The 26,543-nt window shown below is 37.6% G+C and overlaps 1 protein-coding gene and 1 non-coding gene across 3 annotated transcripts in view; both read right to left on the bottom strand.

Moving 5' to 3' along the window:
- Positions 1-26,543, bottom strand: part of TEX11 (testis expressed 11) — a 246,857-nt gene that overhangs the window by 43,928 nt on the left and 176,386 nt on the right. For both annotated transcript variants that reach the window (XM_019428651.2, XM_019428652.2), the window contains exons 23-25: positions 21,148-21,218; positions 19,364-19,480; positions 6,463-6,535 (exon numbers count right to left, since the gene is read on the bottom strand). In XM_019428651.2, the coding sequence (XP_019284196.1) occupies positions 6,463-6,535; positions 19,364-19,480; positions 21,148-21,218 (261 nt within the window). The remainder of the gene's footprint in view (positions 1-6,462; positions 6,536-19,363; positions 19,481-21,147; positions 21,219-26,543) is intronic.
- TRNAR-UCG (transfer RNA arginine (anticodon UCG)) lies at positions 20,232-20,316 on the bottom strand. The gene has a single exon. It is a non-coding gene; the product is annotated as a tRNA-Arg (tRNA).

Genomic DNA, 26,543 nt, shown 5'->3' with positions numbered 1-26,543 from the left:
GGATTCAATGGATTATGTCCCTGGGTAAGAAACAACAGGCAATTTAATTTGTTAGCCTTTTTTGTTGCTTTTTTTTGCCCATTTTGAGCTCAAATTATACAATTATTTCAAGTCTTCTGGAAGGGAAAACAGCACTATGGTATCTGGACTGGTGAGTTTCTGTGTTTACTGTTGACCTGTAGCTACTGAAGTTGTAGTTCTGAATCCATAAGCTCCCTATGTCTGTGCCTCTCTGTCAATAATTGAGAAAGGCCTTGACCTCACATCATGTGAGTGTGAAATGTTTTCTCATGTCTGGCTGGTCCCCACAAAATATTATAAAGTCTTGTACGTTAAAGGAGCTCTCTTCTGGCTTATAGACATGAGTAAGCACTTATATACAAATATTCTTAAAATTCCCACAAAAAGGAAATTGAACTTCTAATACTTTAAACATGCTAATCTAGAAGTATTCTTATAAAAAAATTCTGCCAACTCAGAAACATTTTAAGGTTAGGGTAAATCTTTGGCAAATGAGCTTAGTTAAATAATTTTGGTTTAAAATAAAGAGTGGTCTTTTTTGAGATTTATCTGTATAAAGTATAAAACAAGCATATATTTAATTTTACTTGGGTCTGTTTTTTCCTAATGTATACAGGTTTACTGATTAAATGTTATACAGTTCTCATATATAACATTTAAGATTATAAAAAATGTAAAGTGTATTTGACTAAAATTGAATCACTGTTGTGACAAACTTGATTTCAGCACTAACTATATGCTGTAGTATGTTAGATTTAAGATAATTTCCAAGATATTTAGTCAACTTAAAATGTTAGACTACTATTGAGTTAATTAATAAACAATTACTGGATAAAAAGACAAATTTTAAGTAAAATCGAATACTTAAATATTAATTACAAAGCACAGATTTAAGTTTTATACTATCACTTCTTAATTTATGCAGAGTTGGTATCTCTGAGCGATGTTAATGAACGTGTTCATTTTTCCTTTAAAAAAATAAATAAAAGGGATGGGGGTGGCCACAGAAAGCTATGCTATGTGTGCTCATGAACTTTGCTATGGGTAAGAGATCGTTCTCAACTGCACCTCTCTAAATTTTCTTTTTGAAATAAAAATTATTTTGGTTAAAAGTTACAATTAAAACAAGTGGCTGACATTATATTATAAGCAATATCTAACAAATGGATATGTGTTTTTGTTTTTAAAGGAAAATGTAGTTTATTCCTAAAGCAGTACTTCTCAAACTTCTGTTCTTGGGACCCCTTTGCACTCTGGAAAAATTATAAGGAGCTTCCAAAGAGATTTTTCATATGTAGATTATATCTACCAATAACTTCCATATTAGAAATTAGAACAGAAAACTTATATATACTGATTGAACTTATCTGAGACAAAATCACTGAATGCTAATGTCAATTTTCAAAATAAAATTGTATTTCAAAAATCAATGAGGGGCGCCTGGGTGGCTCTGTCGGTTAAGCATCCAACTTCAGCTCAGGTCATGATCTCACGGTCCGAGAGTCCGAGCCCCGCGTCAGGCTCTGTGCTGACAGCTCAGAGCCTGGAGCCTGTTTCAGGTTCTGTGTCTCCCTCTCTCTCTGACCCTCCCTGGTTCATGCTCTGTCTCTCTCTCTGTCTCAAAAATAAATAAATGTTAAAAAAAAAATCAATGAGAAGACTTGTAAATTTCTGAAAATCTCCTTAATCTGACTTAATAGAAATAGCTAGATTCTTATATATGCTTCTGTATTCAATCTATTACAGTATCACATATCACATAGACTCTGGGAAACTACATGTCTTAGTACTGTGAAAATAGTTTTGACCTGGCAGATCACAGAATAGATTGTCAGTTTGTTTCAGAATATAAAAGAGCATATAATGAAGGAATGATTTGGAAAGTAAATTTTATTTGCACTGGTTTAAACCTGAGTCTGAAATAAAGTTCTGTAACATATTTAAATGTAGCAAAATTATATTGATTTTGATGGGACTTCTTCCTTTAGTTCACTGATTAATGCCTTCATTTATAATAAGAAAGGTTATTCTTTATTTTCTATGTAATCTGCCTAGATAGCAGAGTCTGCGTTTTACTTGCATAATTTTCTGATCTTTATGCTGTCTTTATGCTTGATCATTTAATGGCAGGCAAAGAACAAAAGTTTCCTCATTTATCAAAGAGCTAAATTTCTTTATAATTGTGTTATCTCCTATGCTTCTTTTTAAAATGTTTTGATGTCAGGGCACCAGGGTGGCTTAGTTGGTTAAGCATCTGACTCAGGTCAAGATCTCATGGTTCGTGAGTTTGGGCCCCATGTTGGGCTCTGTGGTGACAGCTCAGAGCCTTGAGCCTGCTTCCAATTCTGTGTCTCCCTCTCTCTCTGCTCCTCCCTTACTTGCGGTCTCTCTCAAAAAACATTAAAAAAATTAAAAATAAATAAGTTAAATGTTTTGATGTCAGTTTGTTTAGATAGGTAACCACGTGTTGTTTCTGAGGCATCCATGATCCTATCTTAATCAAGTACCCAAATCCCCTCTAACAACTTTTGATTTGCCTTCCAAAAAGCCACTTTACCAGATATAAAAGATATAAAGGTTTCAGGATAACTTTTAAACCTAAAACTATCTTTCAGATTTCCAAAAGGAACCCTGAAAAAATGCAAAAATTCATTCTTTCTCCTCATAAAGAGAGAAATGTGAGAAGTAATTAGGTTCATTTGATGGGTTAGTATTCCTTAAGAGTTGTAAGAGTTGCAAAATCAGAAGAGATACTTAGCCTTCCTTATATTAAAGTTTTATAAGTAAAACTCTACTAACATAAAAATTTTTGGAAATTGCACACCTTCTGAGCAGTTCCTAGAGATTTTATCTTGAGTAAAACCTCAAGAGAAAACTAATCATAAGTCTTATAAGTTTTTTTTCAATGGACAGAATATCAGGATAGAGGATCAACTAGGAAATACAGGATGGGAACAACAGTATAAATCAATTAGGCCTAATAGGCATATAGAAAATACTCCACCTAACAATATCACAATACATATTCTTCTCAAGTGCTCATGAAATATTCTCCAGAATAGGCCATATATCTGGCTACAAAACAAGTTTCAATAAATTTAATAAGACTAAAATCATACAAAGCATATTCTCTGATCACCACAGAATACAGAAATCTGTAACAGAGAGAAAAGTGGAAAATTCACAAATATATGGAAATTAAATAACATAATCTTAAATAATCAGCGGGTCAGAGAAAAAAATCAGAGGCACCTGGGTGGCTCAGTTGGTTAAATGTCTTGACTCTTGGTTTTGGCTCAGGTCATGATCTCAGGCTCATGAGTTCAAGCCCTGCATCAGGCTCTGCCTGCTTGGGATTGTTTCTCTCCATCTCTCTCTGCCTCTCCCCCACTTTCTCTCTCTCTCAAAACAAATAAATAAACTTAAAAAACTCTCATGATGTAGTTATGTACTGTACCCCAACAGAGAATTTTACTTTCCTTCCATTCTGATATTATTGGTTACTTTACTAAATTAACCACAGACATTAAATCTCTGTAATGTACAAACAGTTTTTGTTTTACTCTGATGTTTTCCTGAACACTCTACCATAAGTGACAGGCAAGAGTTTGTATATTTAACCAAGTACTACAGTCTCAGAGCCTCACAGGAAAGGGCTATATCAGGTACTTCAAACTGTCGACATGTCAGAATAGACTCTAGATTACAAGTTTCTGAGTTGACACTGCATAGACAACTTTGGGACCATACCAGTGCACTTAATGAGGATTTCCAGGTTTTTTTTCTAGTTTAAAAGCATACAGTTTTATGAAAGCAGACGGCTGGCCCAAGATCCAGCAGAACATCAATTACATAGGACTGAATAAATTGACGTGGGAAATCTTATTGTGGTTATGTATTTGGAATATTGTTGATGTTGTTTTAATGTTCTATTTTCTGAATATAGGAGAAAATCTTTTCTTAGTAAATTATTTGTAATTCAAAACAATTTAGTAGACACTATATCTGTAAATTAAATTAAAATACTTTAAAATAATATGGTTCTCATTCATCTCTTCCCTATCTTACCCCTCCTTCTTTTACAAAGTCTCCCTACTTTTCATGGCAGTATAGTTATCTGCATTGGTTGTATAAGAATCTGTCCTTTTTTATAAACTTCTAAATAATAGTTTGTTAGTTTATGTTTTTATATTTTTTATTATGGTTACAGAGACTTGACAGTAGATTATCATTAAGCTTGAATACTGCAGATTTTTATACAACAGAATTGAAAAACAAATACCATATGATTTCACTCATACGTGGAACTTAAGAAACAAAAGAAACAAGAAAAGGGAAAAAAGTAAGAGATAAAGCCAGAAACAGACTCTTAATTATAGAGAACAATCTGATAGTTACGAGGGGGGACGGTGGTGGTGGGGGGATGGGTTAAATAGGTGATGGGGATTACGAAGGGCACTTGTCCTAATGAGCACAGAGTGATGTATGGGACTGTTGAATTACCATATTGTACATCTGAAACTAGTGTAGCAGTGTATGTTAATTAACTAGGATTAAAAAAATTTTAAAAATAAACATTATAAATGTACTCAAGATCTGCTATTCCATTTAATCTAACATACGACAGCATCAAAACCTAAAAATCAATTCTGTTGCCTTTTTAAAAATTTTTTATTTTACTTTAAATGCTATTTATTTATTTATTTACTTACTTACTTACTGGGAGAAAGAGGGAAGCAAGCAGGAGAGGGGCAGAGGGAGGGGGAGAGAGAATCCCAAACAGCCTCCACACTCCGCATGGAGCCTGACGTGGAGCTCAAACCCATGAACTGTGAGATCATGACTTGAGCTGAAATCAAGAGTTGGACACTCAACTGACTGAACCACCCAGGTGCCTGGAGTATGTTTAGTTCTGTAAGAAAGTACCAAACTGTCTTCCAAGTGTCTATACCATTTTCCATTCCTGCTAGCAACGAATAGGAGTTTCCTGTTGCTCCACATACCTGTCAGCATTTGGTGTTGTTAGTGTTTTAGATTTTTGTGATTCTAATAGGTATGTAGTAGTATCTCATTGTTGTTTTAATTTTCAATTCTGTAATAACATACAGATAGATAGAGATACAGATACAGATATAGAAATATATAGGTATATATATAGTCCGGCTATGTTCCTAGAAAGAAGAAATTATTTTCTCAGTGGACAGTTGACATTCTGACATACTTGTTAAATGAAAGTCATTGAAGCTATGAATTTTGCTCTGAGAACTGCTTTAGTACTTTAGATTCTGTTATAAAGTATTTTCATGATCAGTATTTTTTAAGTATTTTGTAGTTTCTGTGTTTTAAAATGTCCCAAGTGGTCAAGGGTTTTGTTTCTAGATTCCATCAATTAGTTGTTTTACTTCTATGTTTTGGAATTTATTTAGGCTTTCCTTGTGATCAATTTTGTAAATGTTCAAAGGGCACATAAAGAGAAGATTAATTTTCTATTTTCAGGCTATAGTGTATATTTCTAATAAATCTTCTATAAATGTTACTCAGGTATTCTCTACCCTTTCTTTTGGTTGTTTTAATTCTTTTAAATGCCTATCAGAGACTGAGAGAGGTGAATTAAATTTTATGTGTTTATGTTCTTCCTTATAATTCCTAGAGCTCAATACCAAAATTCATCAAAGATGTCACATATACACAAAAAGAAAATAACAGAACAATAATTTCTAAATATTAGGAAACCAAATTCATCAACATTTATAGTAACATACCATGATCAAATAGGGTTTATTCCAGAAATGCAATGATGACTTAATTTTGGAAATCTATTACTTTAATTCAATATATTAATACTTCAAAAGAGAAAAACCATATAGTTATCTCTATAGAAGCTGAAAAGGCATGTAATTCAATTCAATATTGATTTTTTAAAATTCTAAGTGAAATAGGAACAGACGGACAAAATATATAAAAGTCTGTCTAAACCTAAAAGCCACTACCATCCTTAATGAAGAAACATTAGCAAGTTACTACATAACTTTAAAAGGTTTATTACTATTTTTATTATTTCATAACAAAATGTTAATAGTATCTGATATGATTATCATTTGGAAGGCTCTGTAGCTTACATTCACTCAGAATCAGAGCTTGATTAAGTTAGACACAAAATCTAGTGACCTAAGGGCAATAATGTCATATTGAACAATAATGATCCTATTTTTATACTCAATACTATACCTCCACAAAAAGCAAAGTAAAAAAATTATTAGTCCAAGCAGTGTGTCAGAGTCAAACTACATACAGACAGTAGGGAAAAATTAGTCTTCAAAGAAACACTTGACTGGTTATTAAGCACTGAAGTGGCACAGATTTCTGGTAATAAAGACTGGGTTATTTAGACTTGAAATGCCTTTCATAACTGTGTTACCAAACTCCTAGTTCCCACTGTACCTGTTTCTTTCAGAATATTCCAGATGTGTTTGCATTCATTTATCTCCTCAAGTGCACGATTCAGTAGCTGGGTCTATTTGGCAACAATGCAACAAGAAAATTAGTCTCAACCAGACAAAACTTTAAGCAAGTTAAAATAATATATCTTATTCATGAAAAACAGTTAAAATACAATGATAGAAAAGTAACAGTTGAAACTGGACATTTCATAGTTTATATAAAAATAACTCTATTTGTAGTTTTCTTAATGTCCCAGGAAATGAAGATTAAATAGAAAATCTTGAGCACTACCAATTTGTTTAATAATCTAGGAAAAAAGAGTAGCACTTCCAGAATGATAGTATGAGGAGTTCCATGGACCCTCTCCCTAGCAAAACAAACATAACTGGTGAATTATAAAACACAATTATGTAAACTCTCAGGAAACTATCCAAAAGGCAAACAGAAAACAGACAAACCTCTATTTACAGAAATCTCCTAATCTCAGTAAGAACAGTAAGCACCTGTGATAGTTGGAACCATGATTTGCTCACCAACCACCCCCAGCTCAGTATGAGTGCGACTTTAGGTGGGTATGGCCAAGAAGATGGGGGTCCCTCTACTCTCAGCTTCCAGGTTAGGGATTTCCAGAAGGCATCCTGCCAGCATCTCTCCTCCTCCTCCCCCAGGTCTGTATTGCAGAAGCTCTATTATAAAAAAGCACAAATGTGGGGCGCCTGGGTGGCTCAGTCGGTTAAGCGTCCGACTTCGGCTCAGGTCACGATCTCGCGGTCCGTGAGTTGGAGCCCCGCGTCGGGCTCTGGGCTGACGGCTCAGGACCTGGAGCCTGCTTCCGATTCTGTGTCTCCCTCTCTCTCTGCCCCTCCCCCATTCATGCTCTGTCTCTCTCTCTGTATCAAAAATAAATAAACGTTAAAAAAAATTAAAAAAAAAAAAAGCACAAATGAGAGGCCTGGAGCTCTCTTCCTCTGTTCAGGCCCAATAACTAGGCATGGAAAACTATGATTATTTGGTCTCAATTTCCCTCACTTCAGCTTGCTTATAGGACAGGATTTCCATGGAAGATGGAATCTTTGGATTCCAGCTTGCTGGAAGAAGCAAGCTCAGAATGACAGGTACTATGACTCCTGCTCAGCCCCTTACTCATACAGCTGCACTGTCACTCTGAGAGAAATGTGCCACTGTTCCCACCTCCAGCTCTAAAACAGTGGTACAAAATTTCTTCTCAGGAGGAGGAGAGGCAGGTTATTAGAAGAATGAGCTTAAGGGGAGTCTGCGTGGCTCAACCAGTTAAGTGTCCAACTCTTGATTTGGGCTCTGGTCATGATCTCATGGTCATGAGATTGAGCCCCACATCAGGTTCTATGCTGGGCGTGGAGCCTGCTTAAGATTCTCTCTCCCCCTCTGCCTCTTGCTCATCTGTGTGTGTGTGTGTGTGTGTGTGTGTGTGTGTCAAAGAAAAAAAGAAAAAAGAAGAGTGAGCTCTATATCTCCCCCTAAGGGGACTGACTTTAATTGGAACAGAGGTTGGGGATGTTCAAGTCTAAGACCACTACAAAAAAAAAACAAAAACAAAAACAAAAACCACAGAGGAGATTCTGGTATTGGGTGCTTAAAAAGAGGCTGACAGCTCAATGATATCAACATGCAAAACAGAAGATCAGCCACAGGTTTACAGAGGGAACCAGAGAAAGAGAAAGTTAAGAAGATCCCTACTACTTCAAAGGGGACTTACATTAATTGGATCAGACTCTGGAACAATTTATGCCAAAAAGCATTTTTAAACACACACAAATGCACATGTGCTCACACACACACCTACAACCTACACATAAAGCAACCACCCTAGTAATTAGTCAAGATTAACATCTGTGTGTAATACCAACAGAAGATAGTTTAGAAGTTAACAGAGAAGGGGGGCCTGGGTGGCTCAGTCGGTTAAGTGACCTCAGCTCTGGTCATGATCTTGCAGTTCGTGGGTTCGAGCCCTCTGTCAGACTCTGTGATGACAACTTGGAGCCTGAGACCTGCTTTGGATTCTGTGTCTCCCTGTCTCTTTCTCTGCCCCTCCCCTGTTCACACTCTGTCTCACTCTTTCTCTCAAAAATAAATAAACATTAAAAAAATTTTAAAGAAAAATGCAAATCAATACTGCAATGAGATAGCACTTCATACTCACTAGCATGACCATAATCCAAAGGACAGAACAGCAAGTGGTGGCAAGGAGGTGGAGAAAGTGGAACCCTTGTCCAGTGCTGGTGGGAGTGGAAAATGGTGTAGCTGCTTTGGAAAATAGTCTAGTAGTTCCTCAAAAGATTGAGCATAAAACCTAGCAATTCCACTCCTAGGTATATACTCAAGGGAAATGAAAAGCATATCCATACAAAATTTGTATATGAATGATCATCATAGCATTATTTGGAAAATAAGCTAAAAATCGGAAAAACTCAATATCCATCAAAGGATTAGTGGATAAACAAAATGTGGTATATTCATACAATGGAATATCATTCAGCCATCAATGGGAACGGAGTACCGATCCAACTGAAACATGGAGAACCTATTAAACATTATTGAAAAATTATAAAAGGAGCCAGTCAGAAAAGACTAAGTCCTATGATGCAGTTTATATGAAATATCCAGAATTGGCAAATCTATAGAGACAGAAAATAGATTAGTGGTTGCCTAGGTTTGGTGCTTGGGATGGGGAATGACTACTAATAGGTAAGGGATTTCTTTTTAGATTGATGAAAATGTTTTAAAATTCTGTTGTGTTGACAGTTGCACAAACCTAAATATTCTAAATATCATTAAATTGTATACTTCACAGTGTAAACTGTAAGGTATGTTAATTATACCTCAATAAATCTGTTAAAAAATAATCTAGGATAGGGGTCAGGATATTTTTCCATAAAATGTCAAACAGTAAATGTTTTAGGCTTTGCCAGCCACACAAACTTTCATTGACATTTTTAAAAAATTTTCATTTACAACCTTTTACCAATGTAAAAACCATTCTTAATACTCAGGCTGTAGAAACAGAGGCCATGGGCCTGATTTGGCCAGTCAGCAGTAGTTTAACCACCCCATTCTAGGAAAGTGATATAGTGCCTTGATAAATTTAAATTGCTGTATATTTTTTTTGAAGTATAACTGACATACAATGTTTATTAGTTTCATTTGCAAGACATATTGATTTGAAAATTCTATACAGTACTCAATGCTCACCGTGATAAGTGTAGTCACCACACAACGTTATTAAAATATTATGGAATATATTCCCTATGCTGTACTTTTCATGTCCATGAATTATTTATTTTATAACTGAAAGTTTATACCTCTTAATCTACTTCATCTATTTTGCCCATCACCATAATCACTTCCCCTCTGGCAATCACCAGTTTGTTCTCTGTATTTAAGACTCTGCTTGCTTGTTTTCTTTTTTATATTTTATTATTTTTAATATACATATTTTTAATGTTTACTGTTTATTTTTGAGAGACATAGAGCATGAGCAGGGGAGGGGCAGAGAGAGAGGGAGACACAATCTGAAGAATGCTCCAGGCTCTGAGTTGTCAGCACAGAGCCTGACACAGGACTCGAACCCATGAACCATGAGATCATGACCTGAGCCAAAGTGGGATGCTTAACTGACTGAGCCACTCAGGCACCCCTAATTATTATTATTTTTTAAATATGTATTTATTTTGGGAAGAGCACAAGCAGGGGAAGGGTACAGAGAGGGGGACAAAGGATCTGAAGTGGGCTCTGCGCTAACAGTCTGACAGCAGTGAGCCTAATGTGGGGCTCGAACTCACAAACCACAAGATCATGACCTGAACCAAAGTCAGACACTCAACTGACTGAGCCACCTAGATGCCCCATTATATTTTATTATTATTTTTAAAATGCTGAATGACTTGCTCAGTTTCTATTTTGACACCAGCTTTCCCCAACAAATTCCTGCCCTGTTTCTTTTTCCTTTTTATTTAATGTTTATTTATTTTGAGAGAAAGAGAGAGAGACAGCATGCGAGCACGAGCAGGGGAGAGGCAGAGAGAGAATCCCAAGCAGACAGTGCAGAGTCTGATGTGGGCTCAATCTCACAGACCGTGACATCACAACCTGAGCCAAAATCAAGAGACGCTTCAAGAGACACTCAACCAACTGAGCCAGCCAGGGCGCCCCTTTGTTTTCTTTTTTAGATTCCACATATTAATGAGATCATATGGTATATATTTCCTTTCTCTGTCTGACTTATTTCACTTAGCATAATATACTCTATATCCATCCATATTGTTGCAAATCATCAAATTTCATTCTTTTTTTATGGGTCAAAAAATTAAACATAGAAGGAAGAAAGGAAGATGGTAGGAGAGTAGGAGAACACGAGGCTTGTCTCTTCCCATGAACATGACTAGATAACTATCAAATCAGGGGCACCTGGGTGGCTCAGTTGGTTAAACATCTGACTCTTGATTTCGGCTCAGGTCATGATCTAATGGTTTTTGAGATCAAGCCCCATGTCAGGTGTTGCACTGACAGCACAGAGCCTGCTTGGGATTCTCACTATCCCTCTCCCTCTGCCCCTCCCCTGTTCACTCATGTGTGCATGCTCTCTCTCAGAAATAAATTAACTTAAAAAAATAACTATCAAATCATCCTAAATTCCCCAGAAACCAACCTGAAGACTGACAGAACAAACCACAAATAAAAGGACAGAAGAGACCACACTGAAAAAGGTAGGTAGTACAGAGACTTTGTTTAGGGGAGAAACAGATCATGAGTGCTGTGGAGGGGAGGGAGCTGTGGTTGCAGAGAAGAGGGAGGGAGGGAGGCAGGGGGGGGCGGTGGGCACATAAGGGAATGCACAAGGAGAATGTTTCACCAAAGCCACTGGCTTGTAAAATGAGGAAAATGAGAAGGGCTGAATTTCGTGTTTTGCAACCAGTGGGCTTAAAGCATGAAGTTTGAAAGGTCAGCAGGCTTCGCTGGGATAGAAAATGGAGGGCACTGCACTGCTCCTGGAAAGAAGGCAGGCAAATAACCTGGGGTAAGACAGCATGGAAACAGCAATCTGAAGAACGCCTGGGGTACACAGGAGGAAGACTATTCCTTCAGGCCTCTCTGGGAATGAAAGAGCTAGCTGGCAGTGTTTCCCTCCCCAGCCCCTCAGCATAAACACAGAGCCACCTGAGGGATGCAGCTCAGCACGGACACTGGCTGCCAGACTTGCTTACACCAATTCCCACCCCGCTGTGCGCTAGTGGGACTGCCCTTCTCAGTTAAGCTTGCCTCAGTCTCAGCACAGCAAGCCACTTCCCCAAAAGACCGGCACAAACCCCTGCCCACACATCTCCCAACCAGAGAGTTCTGTAAGGCCTCAGTTCTGGTGGAGCTGATGTCAGGTCTGGTTTCACAAAAAGACTGAAGCACACCTAGTTTAAAACTTGCCATATTCAGGCCAAGGACCAAACATTGCCCACAGAAGGCAAGGAGAACCTCTGCAAACAAGTGGCCTAAAAGAGCAGCCAAATCACAAAAGCAGATCACATGCAGCACACACTGGAGACACTCCCTGAAGTGTCATGTCTTGGGTACTACATAACCTCTTCTTCAAAAGGACATTTCAGGAGCAGAAGACATTAACTGGCTTTTCTTTTCTTAATTTTTTTATGTTTATTTTTGAGAGAGAGAGAGAGTGTGAGCAGAGGAGGGGCAGAGAGAAAGGGAGACACAGAATCTGAAGCAAGCCCCAGGCTCTGAGCTGTCAGCACAAAGCCCAACGTGGGGCCAAAACTCACGAACTGGGAGATCATGACCTGAGCCGAACTTGGACACCTAACCCACTGAGCCACCCAGGCGCCCCACATAACTGGCTTTTCTAACAAACAGAAGGCAGAGACTCAGACAAAATGCAAAGATGGAGGAATTTATACCAAATGAAAGAACAAGATAAGGCCACAGGCAGAGATCTAAATGGAACAGATACAAGTAACATGCCTGACAGAGAATGTAAAGCAACAATCATAAGGTACTCACTGGGCTTGAGAAAATAATAGAAAACATCAGTGAGACCTTTACCACAGAGATAAATGAGCTGAAAAAGAGTCAGAGATGAAGAGTGTAATACACAAGATTAAAAACTTGCTTGATGCAATGAACAGTATGCTGGTTAGAAGCAGAGGAATGAATTAGTGAACTAGAAGACAAAATAATCAAAAATAATGAAGCTGCACAAGAGGAAGATGAATTAAGCAACACAAGAATAGATTTGGGGAACTCAGTGACTCCATCAAATGTAGTAACATTCATTTTATAAGAGTCCCAGAAGAAATAAGGGGGCAGAAAATTTATTTCAAGAAATAATAGCAGAAAACTTTCCTAATACGGGGAAGGAAACAGACATCCAGATCCAGGAGGCACAGAGAACTCCCATCAAAATTAGCAAATGCAGGCCAACAGCACATACTATAATTAAGCTGGAAAAATACAGTGATAAAGAAAAAAATCTTAAAAGCAGCAAGGCAAAAAAGTCCTTAACTTACAAGGGAAAACCCATAAGCCTAGGTGGAGAATTCTCAACAGAAACTTGGCAAGCCAGAACAGAGTGGTATGACATATTCAAAGTGCTGAATGGGAAAACTCTGCAGCCAATAATACTCTATCCAGCAAGGCTATCATTCAGAATAGAAGGAGAGATAATGGGTTTCCCAGACAAAAACTAAAGGAGTTCATGACCATTAAACCAGCCCTGGAAGAAATATTATAAGGGACTCTTTTTTTAAAATTTTTTTTTAGTGTTTATTTTTGAAAGAGAGAGGCAGAAAGAGAGGGAGACACAGAATCTGAAGCAGGCTCCAGGCTCTGAGCTGTCAGCAGAGAGCCCGACGCAGGGCTCAAACCCACAGACTATGGGATCATGACCTGGGCCAAAGTTGGATGCTTTACTGACTGAGCCACCCAGGCACCCCTATAAGGGACTCTTTTGAGTACAAAGGAGAGACTAAAAGTGACAAAGACATAAAAAGGATCAGAGACAATCTCCAGGAACAATGACAAAAGTAGTAATAAAATGGCATTAAATACATATATATCAAGAATTACTCTGAATGTAAATGGACTAAACGATCCAATCAAAAGACACAGGGTGTCAGAATGGATAATAAAAACAAGACCTATTTATACGCTGTCTATAAGAGACTCATTTAAAAATTTTTTTAAATGTTTATTTATTTTTGATAGAGAGACAGAGTGACAGCAGGGGTGGGGGGGTGCAGAGATGGAGGAGACACAGAATCTAAAGCAGGATCCAGGGTCTGAGCTGTCAGCACAGAGCCCGATGCGGGACTCAAACCCACAAACCATGAGATCATGACCTGAGCCAAAATCAGATGCTTAACCGACTGAGCCACCCAGGTGCCCCAAGAGACTAATTTTTAGACCTAAAGACACCTACAGATTGAAAGTGAGGAGGTAGAGAAACTTTATCACACAAATGGATGTCAAAAGAAGGCCAGAGTACCAATATTTATATCAGACAAATTGGAATTTTTTTGTTCTTGTACTGTTTTTATCCTGCTTTGGTATCAGGGTAATGTTGGCCTCACAGAATGATTTTGAATGTGTTCCCTCTATTCCATTATTTGTAAGATTTTGAAAGATTGTCATCAATTATGTTTTTTAAAGTTTGGTAGAATTCACCAATGATACCATGTAGTCTTGGGCTATTCTGTGCTAGGAAATTTTTTATTCCTAATTCAACTTTCATTCTTGTTAATGGTCTAAGATTTCTTATTTCTTGGATTCAAGATTCATGATTCAATCTTGGTAACTTGTGCATTTTTAGGAATTATCTGTTTTTATTTTTCTAAGTTATCTTATTTGTTAGTATATAATTGTTTATCCTAATCTATTATCACAATAATAATAATAATCTGATTAACTCTTGTATTATTTTCTCTTCCATTTCTCATTTTGGTTTTTGAGTCTTCTCTCTTTTTTTCTTAGTTAATGTAGTTAAAGCATAGCCAATTTTATTTTTTTGGAAAAACTGGTAATTACTTTCAATGTTATGTTGCTGTTTATTCTGGTCTCTATTTTATTTATTTATTTTTATTTCCTTCCTCTACTAAATTTCAGCTAAGTTTCTTCTTTTTCTAGTTCTTTGTGGTGTATTATTTATTTAAACTTTTTTTAGAGAACTTTTTAAAAAAATGTTCACTTATTTTTGAGAGAGAGAGAAAGAGATAGAGTGCGAGCAGGGGAGGGGCAGAGAGAAAAGGAGACACAGAATCCGAAGCAGGCTACAAGCTCCAAACTGTCAGCACAGAGCCCGATGCCGGCTCAAACTCACAAACTGTAAGATCATGACCTAAGCCAAAGTTGGACACGTAACCGACTGAGCCACCCAGGCACCCCTTTAGAGAACTTTTTTTAAAGTTTATTTTTGAGAGTGAGGGGCAGAGAGAGAGAGAGAAAGAGACAGAGTATCCAAAGCAGGCTCTGTGCTGACTGCAGAGAGCCCAAGGTGGGGGGTTGAACCCATGAACAGTGAGATCATGACCTGAGCTGAAGTTGGATGCTTAATCTGACTGAGCCACCCAGGTGCCCCTGAATTTGTTTCTTAACACAAGCATTTATAGCATAAATATCTCTCTAAAACCTGTTTTTGCTGCATCTCAAGGTTTTGGAATATTCTATTTTCTTTTTTATTTGTTTGTTTGGAGACATATTTTGATTTGCAGTTTGATTTTTGATTTGGTCCATTGCTTGTGCAGTAGTGTGTTATTTAATGTTTACATATTAAATATTTAATACCTACATTGAAGAAATGAGAAAAAAAGAAATATCACAACACACAAGACCTGTGGTACAAAATACCATATAGTCTACTATATGTGTAAATTGAACCCTAGGAGGAGAAAAGAGATTAATGGGACAGAAGAAATGTTTGAAAAGATAGTAGTCAAGAAGTTTTTCAAATTTAATGAAACACATCAAACCATAATTGCAAAAAGCTCAAAGAATGGCAAGGATTTAAAAAGAAATTTTTTAAAAACCTAGATATGGTATATTCAAACTGCTAAAAAGCAAAGATGAAAAGAAATTCCTGTAGGCAATCAATGGGAAAAATAAGATATCTATATACCAAATAAAGATGAGACTAACAGACTCCTCAGCAATTGTGCAAGCCCAACAGCGGAGTGATATCTCTAAAGTGCTAAAGTTAAAAAGAACTGATGAAAAAGGAAAAAAGAAAAAAAACCCTTAACGTTCTAAAGTCTATGCACAGCAAAACAATGTTTGAAAAATAAAGGAAGAGGCAGAACGGAGTCTCCAGAGCCAAGCGCAGACGAGAGGCCCACGGAAGAGGGTAGGAAGGGCGGCGAGTCCCTCCACGGACTGGCGGGAGGGAGCCGGGGCGGAGGGGCGGCTCGCCGGCCAAGCAGAGCCCCCGAGTCTGGCTGGCAAAAGCGGAGGGGCCAGACTGTGTTCCGACAGCAAGCGTGACTTAGCGTCTGGGAGGTCATAAGTTAACAGCTCTGCTCAGAAAGCGGGAAGGCTGGAGGACAAAGGGAGGGAGAGCTGCTGAGCCCCCGGACAGCAGAGCTCAGCTTGGCGGGGAACAAAGGCGCTCGCCAGCGCCATCTCCCCCGCCCATCCCCCAGCCAAAATCCCAAAGAGAACCAGTTCCTGCCAGGGAACTTGCTCGCTCCGCGCAAACACCCAACTCTGTGCTTCTGCGGAGCCAAACCTCCGGCAGCGGATCTGACTCCCTCCCGCTGCCACAGGGCCCCTCCTGAAGTGGATCACCTAAGGAGAAGCGAGCTAAGCCTGCCCCTCCTGCCCCCGTGCACCTTGCCTACCCACCCCAGCTAATACGCCAGATCCCCAGCACCACAAGCCTGGCAGTGTGCAAGTAGCCCAGACGGGCCACGCCACCCCACAGGGAATCTCGCCCCTAGGAGAGGGGAAGAGAAGGCACACACCAGTCTGTGACCCCAGCGGTGGGCTGGGGGCAGACATCAGGTCGGACTGCGGCCCCGCCCAGCAACTCCAGTTATACACCACAGCACAGGGGAAGTGCCCTGCAGGTCCTCACCACTCCAGGGACTATCCAAAATGACCAAACGGAAGAATTCCCCTCAGAAGAATCTCCAGGAAATAACAACAGCTAATGAACTGATCAAAAAGGATTTAAATAATATAACTGAAAAATAAAGGAAGAATGCTTTTTCAGAAAAACATTAAAGAAATTCAATAGATTTACGCTACAAAAAAAATTGTTCATAAAGTTCTTGAGGTAGAAGGAATAGGGTATCAGACAGTAATTTGGATCTCCACAAAGAAATTAAGATTTGAAGAAGTACTTAAAATGTACATAAATATAAAGAACATTTTACTTCTATTTCATAGCTCTTAAAAATTTATGGCCCAATAAAAAATAAGAACAATATACTGAAGGTTTATAACATATGTAAAGTAAAATGTGTAACAACAATAGTACAAAAGATGGAAGGGAAAATTGAAAGCATGTTAGTGTAATATTCTTAGATGACATACATTAATTATAATGTGCTTTAATATGTTTTCAATTCTTGGTTGAGCTTAAGGTAAGTACAGATTTCATTTTCACCTGAAATAAATAAGCCTATTCACACATGTAAGGAGTTAAAAAAATTAAATATAGAAATACCATATGATCTAGTAATTCTGGATCACCAAAGAAAACAAAAACACTAATTTAAAAAGATGTATGTATCCTTGTTTATTGCAGCATTATTTTATAATAGCCAAGTTATAGAAGAACCCAAGTATTCATTCATAGGTGAATGAATAAGATGCAATCTCTCTCTCTCTCTCTCTCTCTCTCTCTCTCTCACACACACACACACACACACACACACACAGATATATTACACCTGCTGTATTTTTTAAAGCATCTTTTACTTCCCCCTAACTCATACTCAGGGGAGTACAGACAATGTTGATAACATTACATATTCCATCTATATTCCTTCATCATCTATTTATTTGGAAAACTCTAATTCATGAGTATTTAGAGAACAAGGAGTAGATAAATATAATAGAATTCCACAAGTCTTTACTGAGAGACAGCACCAAGGTCTAATTCATAGGGATCAGACTTAGATGGTGATAGGAAGAAGTGCATCTTCAATGATCTATTCTTTCAAAAGCAAAGAAGATTATAGAAGGGTTACTAGGTTAGAGTTTTTAGGGAACATTAATGTATGCAAGAGAAAGAATACAGAAAAAAAGAACAGTTGTTGGAAAAAGACAAAACAAAGGAATGAATTTAAGAGTGTGAAATTTCCCTCACATCAATTTGATCTCTATTCACTGAGATACAAAATTTAACAAAGTCAGGACTATCAACTTAAGGAAAAACTTTTAAAAGGTTAAAAGCACTATGCAAAAACAAGATGTTATTACTATTTTTAAGTAAAGCAAAAGACCCTATCGAGAATAAAATCACATTTACTCATACTTGTTAAGAAGCAAAATGGTTGGTTTGATTTTGCTCTGGGGCACAAAGATTCTTTTCTCATCTTTTACAATGGAAAGATTTCTAAAAAGAGGCCCCTTTACTCCTCGAGGATAAGGATTTTGTCCTCTTTATCTCCAGTACTAGCAGAGTATTTGGTACTCAAATGGTCTTCTTTTCTTTCTTTTTTTTCTGTCGTTGTTTTTTAGAGAGAGAGGGAGAATGAGCAAGAATAGGGGAAGGGGCGGCAGGGGGGGGGGAGAGGGAGAGGGAGAGGGAGAGGGAGAGGGAGAGGGAGAGGGAGAGGGAGAGGGAGAGAGAGAGAGAGAGAGAGAGAGAGAGAGAGAGAATCCCAAGCAGGTTCCAGCTCAGTGCAGAGCCCTACAAAGGGCTCAATCCCACGACCCTGGGACCATGACCTGAGTCGAAATCAAGAGTCAGAGAATCAACTGACTGAGCCACCCAGGTGCTCCTCTAATGTTTAGTTGAACTCAACAAGGGAACAGAAAGGAAGGGAAATATGTTGGCAGAGATGTGGTGACAGTTTGTTCCAGATCTGAAGAATAATATGAAAGAAGAAATTAACAGAAGGAAGGAAATAAACAGCAGGAAGGATTTTATACGATTTGGAAAGAAAAGCTGGCAAATATGGGAAATTGGGAAGTTTTCTTTGTCTAGGTAAGAGATAATAAGCAGAGAGATCTAGATTTTAAAATCATACCAAAATGCTACTGGTCTAACTTAGAGACAATTTTCTTAGCTTGGAAGAAAGATGGTAAAAAACTAAAGATAAACCAATACTCTGGTCCATGGGAGACAGGGATGTTGATGTTGGTATTTCTTAAAAGGGGTAAGATTTATGAAGCTAAGAGTGGAATTCAGGCAAAGGCAGTAATTCTGTCTTCTTGTTAAAATTCAGTTACTGATAAAATATTTAAGGGTGTGGGCTAAAGAAAGCAAATCCAATTAGAGTGAAGAAAAACAAGCCAAGTAAATAATCAGATGGTTATCAAAGCTGTGGAGGTAGATGAATTCTTCCTTAGAGAATGTGTAAAAGGAAACAAAAATAGAAAAAAATCTCATTCTTATAGGCCACATATGATTGCAGGGAGATGATGAAGAATAGCTAAAAACAGATTCAGAAAGAGTGGTCCATGGAAAGAGACATTTTAAAAGAAGAGATATTCAATCTTTTTAAAAGAAGAGGCCAAGCCAAATGTGACCTTTCCTTAGGGAGGAATGAGCCATTACAAACCTTTGAAATCAAGATGCTGCTGGAAAGGATGAAAGGATTCTTTAAAGAGAATCAGAAAGAACTGCATCAGGGAAGGCAAACACACCAAATGGCACACTAAACTCTTCCTTGTGTTTTCTTTGAAGGTTGCACATTACCTGTTCAGAAGTTGTTGAAGCTTTTCTCCCTTGCTCTAGATCAACTGCAGCTGCCATAAGTAAACATGTTTTCTGTGCAATCAGAATTACTTGATCAGAAGGACAAAACCGGGACAGCTGATAAGAAATAACCAGAACATCAATGAATAGTGCGAATTCTGCCAGGTGAACACAAACAATCAAAATGAATATCAGCAACATCCTGTCTGAATGAAAAAATTCAGCTGGAAAAACACACCTCACCTTATACAGACTATAACACTGATTTACGGTTTTAATTTTATATTACTTTCCATTGTTTTTAAGGAACTTTCTAGAGATAAAAAGCTTCATGTCTTCACAATTTTCTTATCTTCCCAGTGATAAGTACTGTCATTTGGCCCTGTATTTCTATCTAGTGATTTACTTCTTGCTTTATGTTGTAATTTCTAAGTGAGTTTTCCCCTGGCAAATAGATTTCTCCTTTGTATTGAATAGAGCTGAAAATACCACACATATTGTCATGGTTGAAAGAGACAATACCAAATCTTGACAGGCATTAGGATAACCTAATCATTAAACCTTGTCCTCTAACTTTAGAAAAAGCTCCCAGCTTTTACTACAATAAACCACTGGGCCACTTCGGATTCTTACATAGAACCCTGCTAGTACTATCAAAAATGTTCAAACTAAAACTAATTTATTTCACCTAATTTAAATAGCAATTATACCTAAGCTGTGAAAGACTATTTCTTTTTTTTTTTTAATTTTTTTTTAACGTTTATTTATTTTTCAGACAGAGAGAGACACAGCATGAACGGGGGAGGGGCAGAGAGAGAGGGAAACACAGAATCCGAAGCAGGGTCCAGGCTCTGAGCCATCAGCCCAGAGCCCGACGCGGGGCTCGAACCCGCGGACCGCGAGATCGTGACCTGAGCCGAAGTCAGATGCCCAACCGACTGAGCCACCCAGGCGCCCCGAAAGACTATTTCTTAATCTCTCAGAATGTTTAGTGATCATAATCATCACTGTCATTGAATTAACAGCATTTCAAAACACCCAATATCTCTAGGTCTCAGGTTACTCGTATTTAAAATGAGGGAGTATACTAGATTAGCTCTATAGTTCATTTCAGTTCTAAAACTCTTAACATTTCATCTATATCAACATATCAGACTGTGTACTCCTCAATGTGTAAGACAGATATTCTTAGCCCCTCTTTTTTTATTCTCTCATCAATATTGTTTCCTTTCTGGCATTTGATCTCTCCAACTTGGAGGCTAATGACTGTTTTAAAATGTTTCTAATTGCAAAATAATCTTACAAATACTTATACCCAGAACCTGTTCTAGGAAAAATTATAAAGTAGGCCTAAGATTCTTAGCATTCTTTTCACATCCTGATGACCCCAGTTGCCTATTCTATACTCCTATTGACTTATAACTGTTCCAAAACTTTATTAGTTGACAACTTAGAGTATTCCAATCCTAAAGAGAGTTATATTTTAATATAGGACTCTGAGAGACTGAAATTCCTTCAAAAGTAAGGGAATAAGTCCCTTATGGTAGAACTTTAGGTTCCCTGATTGTTGTTCGTGCTATTTTGGTATGGGGAGAACTGCTCCATGTTTGCACATTGTTCCCCTAGGGATCTAATTCTCCGTAGGCCATTCCTGTTTAGATGTGTATTCTAAAAGTTCCCAGTGTAAAAGTCAATACCACTCTATATTTAGTCCTTGGCCATAGCCAGAGTGGACATACCCTTGTTGCGGTCCCTTCATGAGATTCTTATTAGAAGAGACTTACCTTGTAAGAAAGGATGAAAAACTCTCTCATTGTCACTGGGTCTTTGTCGCATTGCACAGCCAAATTCCAAGCTGAAAGTTAACAAATATGAAATGTAATTATGGAAATCTACTCTTTAATCTGTACCATTATAATCTTCACTACCTGCATCTTTAATATTAATATGCTGAGGTATTTCTTGGGTTAAAAAAGCTAACTTTAGATTTTTAGAGAATTTTTTTTCCAGGTAAATTTAAAGACTTCTGTCACTTCCAATCTTTGATTCTAGCCAATAACTAATGGAGGTAGTGCTGAATATTTTTTAAAAACTGGGGACATACGATATGTTCTTAGATGGAATAAATCTATCTAAAAAATAAGGATCACCAAGGAGCTCACCACTGGAATTGATAAAAGTATGTTAAAATTCAGCAAAGGGTAGAACTGATACATGAATTCAGCAAAGTTGCAGGATACAAAATCAATGTACAGAAATCAGTTGCATTCTTATACACTAACAATGAAGCAACAGAAAGACAAATAAAGAAACTGATCCCATTCACAATTGCACCAAGAAGCATAAAATACCCAGGGATAAATCTAACCAAAGATGTAAAAGATCTGTATGCCGAAAACTATAGAAAGCTTATGAAGGTACTTGAAGAAGATATAAAGAAATGGAAAGACATTCCCTGCTCATGGATTGGAAGAATAAATATTGTCAAAATGTCCATACTACCCAAAGCTATCTACACATTCAATGCAATCCCAATCAAAATTGCACCAGCATTCTTCTCGAAACTAGAACAAGCAATTCTAAAATTCATATGGAACCACAAAAGGCCCCGAATAGCCAAAGCAATTTTGAAGAAGAAGACCAAAGCAGGAGGCAGCACAATCCCAGACTTTAGCCTCTACTACAAAGCTGTCATCATCAAGACAGCATGGTATTGGCACAAAAACAGACACATAGACCAATGGAATAGAATAGAAACCCCAGAACTAGACCCACAAACATATGGCCAACTCATCTTTGACAAAGCAGGAAAGAACATCCAATGGAAAAAAGACAGTCTCTTTAACAAATGGTGCTGGGAGAACTGGACAGCAACATGCAGAAGGTTGAAACTAGACCACTTTCTCACACCATTCACAAAAATAAACTCAAAATGGATAAAGGACCTGAATGTGAGACAGGAAACCATCAAAACCTTAGAGGAGAAAGCAGGAAAAGACCTCTCTGACCTCAGCCGTAGCAATCTCTTACTCGACATATCCCCAAAGGCAAGGGAATTAAAAGCAAAAATGAATTACTGGGACCTTATGAAGATAAAAAGCTTCTGCACAGCAAAGGAAACAACCAACAAAACTAAAAGGCAACCAACGGAATGGGAAAAGATATTTGCAAATGACATATCGGACAAAGGGCTAGTATCCAAAATCTATAAAGAGCTCACCAAACTCCACACCCGGAAAACAAATAACCCAGTGAAGAAATGGGCAGAAAACATGAATAGACACTTCTCTAAAGAAGACATCTGGATGGCCAACAGGCACATGAAAAGATGCTCAACGTCGCTCCTTATCAGGGAAATACAAATCAAAACCACACTCAGATATCACCTCACACCAGTCAGAGTGGCCAAAATGAACAAATCAGGAGACTATAGATGCTGGCGAGGATGTGGAGAAACGGGAACCCTCTTGCACTGTTGGTGGGAATGCAAATTGGTGCAGCCGCTCTGGAAAGCAGTGTGGAGGTTCCTCAGAAAATTAAAAATAGACCTACCCTATGACCCAGCAATAGCACTGCTAGGAATTTACCCAAGGGATACAGGAGTACTGATGCATAGGGGCACTTGTACCCCAATGTTTATAGCAGCACTCTCAACAATAGCCAAATTATGGAAAGAGCCTAAATGTCCATCAACTGACGAATGGATAAAGAAATTGTGGTTTATATACACAATGGAGTACTACATGGCAATGAGAAAGAACGAAATATGGCCCTTTGTAGCAACGTGGATGCAACTGGAGAGTGTGATGCTAAGTGAAATAAGCCATACAGAGAAAGACAGATACCATATGTTTTCACTCTTATGTGGATCCTGAGAAACTCAACAGAAACCCATGGAGGAGGGGAAGGAAAAAAAAAAAAAAGAGGTTAGAGTGGGAGAGAGTCAAAGCATAAGAGACTATTAAAAACTGAGAACAAACTGAGGGTTGATGGGGGGTGGAAGAGAGGGGAGGGTGGGTGATGGGTGTTGAGGAGGGCACCTTTTGGGATGAGCACTGGGTGTTGTATGGAAACCAATTTGACAATAAATTTAATATATTGAAAAAAATAAAAATAAAAATAAAAATAAATAAAGTTCAGCAAAGGGGACAGAAGTTTTTTGAGGAAATAATAGCTGAGAACTTCCTTAATCTGGAGAAAGAAACATACAAATCCAGGAGGCACAGAGAACTCCCACGTAAATCAACAAAGCAGGATAACATCAAGACATACTGTAATTAAATTTGTAATTAAATTAGCAAGTCAGAAGGGAGTGGGGTATGATATATTCAACATGCTGAATGAGAAAAATCTGTAGCCAAGAATACTGTATCCAGCAAGGCTATCATTCAAAATAGAAGGAGAGATAAAGAGTTTCCTCAAACAAAAACTAAAGCAGTTTGTGACCACTAAACCAACCCTGAAAGAAATATTAAAGGGGACTCTAAGTGGGAAAGAAAGACCAAAAGCAACAAAGACTAGAAATATTAGGGAAAATCTCCAGAAACAATGACAAAACAAGTAATAAAGTGGCACTACATATCTATCAATAATTATTACTGTGAATGTAAATGGACTAAATGCTCCAATCAACGCACAGGGTGTCAGAATGAAAAAAAAAACAAGACCCAGTTTTGTTTTTATGCGCCTACAAGAGACTCATTTTAGACCTAAAGACACCTACAGATTGAAATGAGGTGATGGAGAAATATTTATCATGCAAATGGAAGTCAAAAGCAAGCCAGAGTAGCAATACTTATATTAGACAAACTAAATGTTTTTTTTAATATAATTCGTTGTCAGATTGGATTACATACAACATCCAGTGCTCATCCCAACAGGTGCCTTCCTCCATGCCCAGCACCCATTTTCTCCTCTCCCTCACCCCTTCCCATCCACCCTCAGTTTGTTCTCTGTATTTAAGAATCTCCTGTGGTTTGCCTCCCTCCCTCTCTGTAGACAAACTAAATTTTAAACCAAAGACTCTAACAAAAGATGAACAAAGATACTACATTATAAGAAAGGGGACTATCCATCAAGAATATCTGACAGTCCTAAATATTTATGCCCCCAACTCGGAACACCCAAATATATATAACAATTACTAGGAAACATAAAGGAACTTATTGATAAATAACACAATAGTAGGGGACTTTAACACTCCACTTAGGGCAATGGACATATCATCTAAGCAGAAAATCAACAAGGAAACAATGGCTTTGAATAACACACTAGTTTAGATGGACTTAACAGATATATTCAGAACATTTCATCCTAAAGCAACAGAATACACATTTTTTTCAAGTGTACATAAGACATTCTCCAGAACATATCACATACTAGGTCACAAATCAGGCCTCAGCAAGTACAAAAAGACTAAGATCATACCAGGCATATTTTCTGACCACAACACTATGAAATTTGAAGTCAACCACAAGATACAAATTGGAACAACCACAAACACATGGAGATTAAACAACATGCTACTAAAGAACGAATGGGTCAACCAGGAAATCAGGGAAGAAATTAAAAAATACATGAAAACAAATGAAAATGAAAACATAATGGTCCAAAACCTTTGGGATGCAGCAAAAGTGGTCTTAAAAGGGAAGTATAACAATACAGGCCTACCTGAAGAAGCAAGAAAATCTCAAATAAACAACCTAACCTTACACTTAAAGTAGCTAGAAAAACAACAACAAATGAAGCCTAAAGCCAAAGAAGGAAATAATAAAGATTAGAACAGAAAGAAATTATATAGAAACTACAAAAACAGTATAACAAACCAATGAAGCTAGGAGCCGGTTCTTTGAAAAAATTAATAAAGTTGATAAACCGCTAGCCATACTTATCAAAAAGAAAAGAGAAAGGACGCAAATAAATAAAATCACAAATGAGAGAGGAGAAATAACAACCAACACCACAGAAATACAAACAATTATAAAAGAATATTATGAAAAATTATATGACAACAAATTGGACAACCTAGAATAAATGGATAAATTCCTAAAAACATATAAACTACCAAAACTGAAACAGGAAGAAATAGAAAACTTGAACAGACACATAACCAGCAAAGAAATTGAATCAGCAATCAGAAAACTCCCAGCAAACAAAAGTCCAAGGCCAGACAGCTTCACAGGGGAATTCTACATAACATTTAAAGAAGAGCTAATGGGGTGCCTGGGTGGCTCAGTCAGTTAAGTGTCAGACTTCAGCTCAGGTCATGATCTCACAGTTCGTGAGTTTGGGCCCCATGTTGGGCTCTGTGCTGACCACTCAGAGCCTGGAGCTGGCTTCAGATTCTGTATTTCCCTCTTTCTCTCTCTGCCCTTCCCCTGCTTGCGCTGTCTCTCTCTCTCAAAAATAAACATTAAAAGAAAATTTTAAGAAAACAAATAAAGAAGAGCTAACATCTATTCTTCTCAAACTATTCTAAAAAACTAGAAATGTAAAGAAAACTTCCAAATTCATTCTATGAGGCCAGCATTACCCAAAACCAGACAAAGAATCCACCAAAAAAGAGAATGATAGGTCAATGTCTCTGATGCACATGGATGTGAACAATTCTCAACAAAATCCTAGCAAATTGAATCCAACACCACATTAAAAGAATCATTTACTATGATCACATGGGATTTATTCCTGGTCTGCAAGAGTAGATCAATATTTGTAAATCAATCAATATGATACACCACATTAAAAAAAATTCATTAAGCAATCAATGTGATATACCACATTAATAAAAGAAAGGATAAGAAACATGATCCTTTCAATAGATGCAGAAAAAGCATTTAACAAGGTACAACAACTATTCATGATAAACACCCTCAATAAAGTAGGGATAGAGAGAACATATTTCAAACTTATAAAGGCCATATATGAAACACCCACAACTAATATCATCCTTGATGGGGAAAAACTGAGAGCTATTCATCTATGCTCAGGAACAAGACAGGGATGTCCACTCTCACCACTGTTATTTAACATAGTTCTGGAAGTCCTAGCCACATTTTTTTGGAGTCTACCAAAAAATTGCTAGAACTGATACACAATTTCCTTAAAGTCACAGGATACAAAATCAATGTACAGAAATCTATTGCATTTCCATACACCAATAATGAAGCAGCTGAAAGAGAAA

This window comes from Panthera pardus, unplaced genomic scaffold (genome assembly GCF_024362965.1).
Source record: "Panthera pardus isolate Hobbes unplaced genomic scaffold, ASM2436296v1 HiC_scaffold_27, whole genome shotgun sequence".
Classification (NCBI taxonomy): domain Eukaryota; kingdom Metazoa; phylum Chordata; class Mammalia; order Carnivora; family Felidae; genus Panthera; species Panthera pardus.
This window is presented reverse-complemented; position numbering and strand designations above follow the sequence as displayed.